We start from the raw sequence: 8,341 nt of genomic DNA on the forward strand, positions 1-8,341 counted from the left end.
TTGCTTTGTGTGTCTTGTGTTCCTAAACAACATTATCATTTTAATTCGGGTTTACTTGGTAGCACTTTTAGGGTGCATTCATACAGCGCTGGCCCACAGTGAAGTCTGGAACTGTCTCCCCCATCTTGAATCCCGCTCATATCCTTGCCCGTGAGTCCCTTGGCCATGTCCCTTTCTTCTCTCCCTCCCTGCCCGGCCTCCGCACTCAGCTTTTCTTGTTTTTCAGAGCGAAGCCGGCCCTGTCTGATGCTGTGAGCAGAGTCTGCACTTCTGCCGTGCCCCTCCATTTTGGCCTTGACATTCTACCTCTCCCAGGAGAGTTGGAGGGCCCTGCATTCTTGCCCTTCTGCCCCGGCAGTCAGGAGTTCCGGGCCAGGTAGGCGGCTAACGTGTCTGTGGTTCCCCTCCCCGCAGGCGAAGAAGACCCGAGTGTGGAGGAGGACGAGGAAGTGCTGACTCTGCTGTACGACCCATGTCTGAACTGCTACTTTGATCCCCAGACGGGAAAATACTACGAGCTGGTGTGAAGCCTTCCTCCGGGGCCTAGATTGGCCATGCCCAGGCAGGGCAGGCGAGCCGTGCTGACCATGACGTTGGCCCCACGCTGCATGTGTCGGGCAGGCTCGCAGAATCCAGAGTAACTGAGAGAAATGAAGTTGTTTTGTGAATAACGTTTGGTGTTAAGGATGCCTACCTTCTCTTTGTAGATGCATGTGATTTTATTTTATTTTTTTTTTGGCAGTGAAGTAATTAATACAGAGACAAGATTTTAGGACTTCGAATTGGTTCTTATTGGTTAGTTCTCATCCTATATATCATTTTTTATTACCTATAATCTTACAGAAGCAAATTAAGAGTTATTCAAATGTTTTGCAGTGTTACTCTGTAAATGATGGCTTGATATACAGAAAATGTATTCTTGTTTCAAAGATATTTGGGTACCTTTTATTACCTATTTGTATTAAAAATAAAGTATGATGGTCAAAAGAATACCTTTTGAACTGCCTTCTTTTATTTGCCTTGCTTGCATTCTTTACCAGAATATTCCAAGATAATATTTACCCTTCCTTAGGCTCTCAAGAAAAGGAAACACTGTGACCTGGTCAGACTTTATGATCGCATTTTGTTAGCACTGGCCCCACTGTTCCATTTCATTAAGGTTCATCCAGAGTTTGCCAAAGATCAAAACATTGCTAATCACTTAAGCTGATTAGCACAGTGCTGTGCTTTTTTGGTTTGGGGTTTTGCATTTTTTGTTTTGTTTTGTTTTTACCAATTATCTCTAAATTCTAATATTATGATCCAAATCTAGCTCCATGGATCCAGATTTAAAAAGTCACCCATTTGAACACAGCCCACACCTCACCACTTCTGGGACTTGGCCTGGAGAAACGAAGGCTCTGTCCCTGTAATTCTGCCTGCTGCCTCACCGGGAAGAAATCCTGCACTTCCTGAGTTTGAGGAGACGGCCTTGAATTGTGTGCCAAGTATATTAATATTGAGCTCAAGGAAGTACTTATATTAGCTGGAATATTTTGTTATTTAATAAAGATTTTTTAATAAAGAAGAGTACCATTGGAGATGAAAAATTACTGGTTTACAATTGGATTTAATGGTAGGACTATAATTTCGTTTAATGTTGCTTGATAGAGGAAATAAGAGCTCTTTTTTCAGGAAGAGATTTGGGCTCCTGTTCAAAGGATCATACATTATTTAGAACCATGTTTCTGTTTGATAAGCTTTTAATCCTATTGTTCACAACATATACCTTTGTTAGGATTTTTTTTCCCCAAGATGTTCATACTTACAAAATGCAAATAAATAACTGAGGTTTCAGAAAGCATAGAGAATGATAAAATAGTTGGACTATCTTGGTTATGACCTTGAAGATTGGAGTAGGACCTGGAGAGTCCCGGAAACTGCCTTAGTCTCAGGACCATCCACGTAAACAGAGGAGTCAACTAAAGGTCTGTGCTAGTTAAGACATGTAGTTATAAATATCAAAAACACCCTGAGCTAAGATATCCTTAAGTATACAAGAGTATCTCATGAGCCCCAAAACAGAATGCTACAAACCTCCATGTGATTTGAGCTGGGACCTAGAAAACTGTTCTGGGGTTCTTAAATCACAAGCAGCAGACAGCCTTGATCTCAGAATTCAAAGACTTGTTGAACAATCAGACCACAGAAGACAAGAATCTGGACAGCTCCAGAGATCCTGGAGCAGAAACTAACAGTTTCTCCCAACAACGGTCACCAAAATGATAGCGCCACTTTCTTCTGCTTCGTCTCTGCTCAAAGAGCAAAGGCTGGTAGGCTTGATTTGTTATAATTATCTCCAGGGCCACAAGGAATGGGAGTGAGATAGTCCCTGAAGAATAAAGCACTGTTGACAAAATGGGAGTCTTAGAAGCATTGTCTCTACCACTCACCTCCAATTTGTTTGCAAAACGAGTTCTCTCTCCCCATAATTCTCAGCTACTCAGTCCACCTGCCAGAACATTCAGCCATTCCACAGCTCATACATCCAACCACAAAGAAATATGGACTCTGAATTTCAACTTAGAAATCCCAGACTTGTATTCTGGTTGGCCACTTTGCTCCAGTGGCCACCAGAACCCTCTGGTGTGGATGGGGAGAGGAAGGCAATTAAGGAGTTTCTTATGAACCAAAAGGTATCTACCACAAGCTCTTACCCACTTCTTTCATTTTACTTGCCTTTTTTCTTTAAGGAGTAGGTTCATTTTCTGTTCAGGTGATTTCCTTTTTTTTTCTTTTTTTTTTTTAAGGTTTTTTTATTTGAGAGAGAGAGAGAACAAGCACATGCATGAACAGGGGAGGGGCAGAGGGAGAGGAAGAGAATTTCAAGAAGACTCCGTGCAGAACATGGAGCCTGATAGGCTCAATCCCACAACCATGAGATCATGACCTGAGCCAAAATCAAGAGTTAGGTGTTTAACCTACTGAACACCCAGGTGCCCCTCCGCTGAGGCAATTTCTACAGAAGAGTTGAAAATAAAAACAGATGTGTTTCATACTGCTAATTTTAAACGAAAGTCATATAAGCAGTTAACTTGAAAATTCATTGACTGGGCTATACTGCTTCCCTGGTCATCAAATTTTGCTGCATATTAGAATCTCCTGAGAAGTTTATAAACATACTGGCGCCTGGGTTACACCCCCAAAGAGTCTGATTTGATTAGTCTCAGGTGCGATCTGGGCACTGGACATTTTTAAAACCTCCCCTGGCAATTCTAATGTGCCATAATGCTTGAGAATCGTTGCTAGAGATCGGATCCAACATGATGAGAGGGGAGAAGATTTGCCTGATGGCAGATGTTTCAGTGGGGAAGAGTGGTTTAGTTTCCACTTCCAAGAACTTGATTTCTACCTTTCTAATCAAATGTGGACTGAACATTATATCTGAAACTAGCGATAATCTGGTGTCAGTTTTGGGACTGACTCAGTTTGTTTCATATAATTTGGGATGCAACTTGCGAATGACTTTAGGTCTTCAGTCCCTAAATTATTTAACTACAGATCCCAGGTAATGAGAATTATGGAAAAACAACAGTGAGCTAATACGCAGCATCAGATCAATGATTTAGCTTCTCTGGCGATTATAACTTCTCTCTCCAATTAATTTAATTTTACATTATATTAAAGGAAAATACTCTCATATGCAAAATACATAGATGCTTTTGCATAATAACTTGCCCTATTGTGTTTCTCCATATTTTTAGATTAGCTTCATTTAAATCAGTCATTTCAACCACATCTTGATTTTTTTAAAGTGCAAACTGTGTTTAATAACCAAGAATAGTGCAATCACAGATTGTACAACCTGAAGGACAATTAATTAAAAGAACTAATTTTAAAGTTGCCCTTTGGCTTTAATTAAAGATCAAGCTTCTGAAAGTTTCTGGACTATTTGCGAGGAGAAAAAAAGACTTGAATGACAGCAAATACAGTACTAAAACTGCTTTCATCCAGGTTGCCCCCATGACTCTCAATCTTCAATCACAACGGCCAGATTAATGAGGACTAGAAACCACCTATGCACAGATGGTTGTATTACAGGATTTCTATTCCATACACCACTCCTTTTGCACTCCGGAAAAGTTGGTCATGAAGAGAATTCCAGCAAATCCTATCTTCCTTTCTTCTCCCATTATAATAGTTGGGGTAGAATCATCTAGTTGGGCCTAGAAAGAACAATCAACATGATTTCTTTACACTCTGATTTTATAATAGTGAAAAGAGAGTTTCAGATTGGGAAGGTAATTGTCCAAAGGCACTCAGCTGTGGAAGGGAAAATCGAAACCATGGCTCCTCACTTCCAACCCAGGTGTGTTCCCACCCTGAGGGAATGAAGGTGAAAATTCAAATGACAGAGTCAGGTGGACATCACAGACACAAACGGGTTGCCAGAAGACATTAACACCCTGCCAGAGGGTTGGGCTCTCTGGTTCCTTCTCTTTTGCTCTGTGCAGATTCTTTCTTCCTTCCATGGTCAGCCTTCACACCTCAATGATCAGCATTCCCACAGTGTGTTTCAAGAAACAAATACTATTCAGGGCGCCTGGGTGGTTCAGTGGGTTAAGCCGCTGCCTTCGGCTCGGGTCATGATCTCAGGGTCCTGGAATCGAGTCCTGCATCAGGCTCTCTGCTCAGCAGGGAGCCTGCTTCCCTCTCTCTCTCTCTCTCTCTGCCTGCCTCTCTGTCTACTTGTGATCTCTCTCTGTCAAATAAATAAATAAAATCTTTTAAATAAATAAATAAATAAAAATTTAAAAAAAAGAAACAAATACTATTCAATGTTAACAAACTTTATGAGTTTGGGGAAGAAGCCCATGGTCAAACAATGTTGGATTAATAGCAGAGAAGCAGAATGGATATTTGTCTTAACTAGAGAAGTTCTCAATGGCTTCAATAAATTAACATGCAGAGGGAATGTCCAAGAAGGACACTTCTCAAATTTCTTTGTCCTCAGAACCCTTTTACAATAGAACATCTCGAGGGGCTTATCCACCCACAGAACCTCTTTGAAGAAATGCTGCAGAATATCGTCTTCCTCCTCTCCAGGACTGCGAGCCCTGACCTCCAACACAACTCCCAGAAATGTGTCTCCCGAGTCGGGGTGTTGGTTGGGAGAGTGTGCATGTGTTGCTCAGTGATGACCATGGGTTTTTTGCTGTTTGGTTTGGTTTTGCCCAGATATTTCACAAATACCTGGCCACACTATAGGATTAGTCATCAGACCCACTTTTTGTCTGAAACAAGGTATGCTGGGGGCGCCTGGGTGGTTCAGTGGGTTAAGCCTCTGCCTTTGGCTCAGGTCATAATCTCAGGGTCCTTGGGATCAAGCCCCTCATCGGGCTCTCTGCTCAGCAGGGAGCCTGCGTCCCCCTCTCTCTCTGCCTGCCTCTCTACCTACTTGTGATCTCTGTGTGTGTGTGTGTGTGTGTGTGTGTGTCAAATAAATAAATAAATAAATAATCTTTTAAAAAATTAAAAGATTAAAAAATAAAACAAGGTATGCTGACGCCTAAACTTTCCTTAAGTCAGAAACTTCAGTCACCTAAGATGAAGAAATTTTCTTCCTCATGCTTTAAATTATACAAAATTATAACCATAGGTAATACAGTTAACTTACGACAAAGGATAAATCTAAGCTAACGTTCATTCATCATGAATATTGGAGCTTTACATCTTAACAAATATTTTGGTTCTGGTTTGGGTGGTTTTAATATAATTTAAAATCACATTAAGTCAAAATAATTTGACTTATAAGAATTAAATAACCAATAAACATGGGCCACAGATAACACTAATTTTTACTGATGACATATTCTTCTGTACTTAATCACTTGTAACCCTGGGAAGCATTACAGAAGTGAAGTGTGGGAAATGGTATTGATCGGTTTTTATCAGCCCAACTTATCATTGTCAATGTTGGTGCTGAACCTGGCAAGATGTAAGCATATGAACTTGCTCCTAATGATAATAAGTATTGCCAATGGTTCAACCTGTAGATCAGGAGAAATTATCTCTAATTTGCTATAAAAGATACTTCCAAAGGCATGGTGGTGGGAGGGAGGATGCCCTGGAACCTTAATAATTAAGATAAGCCCAATCATCTGGGCATATTTGGCTTAAGAAGTCCAGAAGGGGAAATCACTCTTTGTTCATTTCTGATATTATGCCGTTCTGAAATATAATTTTTATTAATGGTGGAGTTTTAATAATCCATAAATAAATCATGAGATGGGATTAAAATCATTTCCAGTTTTGCTTTGTATCTTCCCAAACTCAAGATTATCTTAATTAAAGAAAGTCAATCAAAATTCCACTCTGTTTTTCCTGCAACATGCAAAAGTGCTTCATTCGTTTCAAACCCTGGAAACTTAAAAACCTTTTAGCCAAGTCAATTGAAAAGAGCTTTCCTTTTCCTTTAAAACCTTTTGGCTGGTCTTGGGGCGCCTGGGTGGCTCAGTGGGTTAGGCCGCTGCCTTGGGCTCAGGTCATGATCCCAGGTCCTGGGTTCGAGCCCCGCATCGGGCTCTCTGCTCAGCAGGGAGCCTGCTTCCTCCTCTCTCTCTGTCTGCCTCTCTGCCTACTTGTGATTTCTCTCTGTCAAATAAATAAATAAAATCTTTAAAAAAAAAAAAAAAAAAAAAAAAAAAACCTTTTGGCTGGTCAAAGAAATTGATAGCATCTTTCTGTGGGCCAATTCTAGTAAGCAGAATATCTTTTCACCCTTAATTCTTGTCTTCTCTTTGACTTTTAACATCTAAATATTTCTAAAATTCATCTAGGTGCTCAGGTCTGCACAATATACTTATAATACCTTTCAATTCACTTATTTCAAAAGGTTTTGATTCTTTTAGGTCAGGTACTTTTCAAGAACATCTACCATCAGCAAAAGAAATTTGATTTAGGAAAAAAAAAAATGTGGCTTCTTTCGTTAGCTAAACCTAAGATCTATGGATGCTTCAAAGTTCAGATAAACAGAAAAAGAATTAATTCCAGAGATTCCTGTTATAATTTTCTCTGATCAGCAAATGCATTTCCCTGTTAATGTCTACAGCCTTAATTCAAAGGTGATATCATCACTAGCATTTGTCTTATAATTTCTGAAATTCCTTTCCATGTTCTGCCAATTGTCACTTTCAGTGTAATCTGAAAACTCAACTGTGTGCATGTTGCATCATCTTGGGAGTATAAAAATGCTGCTGCCAGGGGCGCCTGGGTGGCTCAGTGGGTTAGGCTGCTGCCTTCGGCTCAGGTCATGATCTCAGCGTCCTGGGATCGAGTCCCGCATCGGGTTCTCTGCTCGGCAGAGATCCTGCTTCCCTCTCTCTCTCTCTGCCTGCCTCTCCATCTACTTGTGATCTCTCTCTGTCAAATAAATAAATAAAATCTTTAAAAAAAAAAAAAAATGCTGCTGCCAGGGTCCAGCCCCAGGGATTCCAATCCTCCTGGCCTGGGTTGTGACCTGGGCATGGCAGTGTTTCAGAGAAGCCAAGCCTGAAACCCTCTGACCTAACCCATTCTCGTTTCTTGCTTCTAACATCACCTCTTTACTTCCTGTGGTGTCAGAGTGAGCACTTCGAAGATTCCAAAGGGCATATGGTATCAGTGACATTCAATAGTTTCAATCAACAAACGAACCATCAATTGATGGATTTCATCTGTGGGTGATCCTGTACTGTTCTAACAACTTGCGTCACGTGGTTGATGACCTCTGGAATGGAAAATATGGCTTGTTTGGTTTCGTTTTGCTTTCTCCACTCTGTCTAGTGTGCATTTCAAGCTAAACCACTCATTCTGTTTCCTGCCTTAGATTGTATTTTATGTTAATGAACATATCTGGATTCTAGCTTCTGAACTAACAAAGGAGGAACATGGAGTAACTGTGTGTAAGTGACTGGAGCCCCTGTCTTAGGCTATGGAAAGCAGTCCATGTGTGCCTGTATCTGAGTATGTATTTGATAACTGCAGTCAGTTCACAAAACCATTCATGAATTGGTATCATTAAGTTAAATACTGTTAAGAAGTTTTGGAGTCTTTCCTTTTATAGTAGCTCTTAGTGAGTCAGATGTATTTTTCTTTCATATAAAAATAGCATTTTTTCCCAATCTGAGCTGAGACGTAGAGCAGTGGCTTTCAATTTTCCTGTGTATATGGCATACTTCTAAATATGAGACTACGAGAGAGGCCCTGGGAATTTAAATACGTGTCTAAATCACTTCCTTAAGAGTCATAGTCTTTTGTAAAGTCTGTTTTGTACACAATCTTGAATGGGAGATATTTTGAGCTATGAAGGAATTAAGACAAT

General features: G+C 40.4%; 1 protein-coding gene across 2 annotated transcripts in view; it reads left to right on the forward strand.

The window, feature by feature from the left end:
• CFAP20DC (CFAP20 domain containing) overlaps positions 1–756 on the forward strand; it is a 254,309-nt gene extending 253,553 nt beyond the window's left edge. For both annotated transcript variants that reach the window (XM_047690656.1, XM_047690666.1), the window contains exon 17: positions 415–756. In XM_047690656.1, the coding sequence (XP_047546612.1) occupies positions 415–527 (113 nt within the window). In that variant the 3' untranslated portion in view covers positions 528–756. The remainder of the gene's footprint in view (positions 1–414) is intronic.
• Positions 757–8,341: the final 7,585 nt, after the last annotated feature.

This window comes from Lutra lutra, chromosome 1, assembly GCF_902655055.1.
Source record: "Lutra lutra chromosome 1, mLutLut1.2, whole genome shotgun sequence".
In the NCBI taxonomy this organism is placed as follows: Eukaryota; Metazoa; Chordata; class Mammalia; order Carnivora; family Mustelidae; genus Lutra; species Lutra lutra.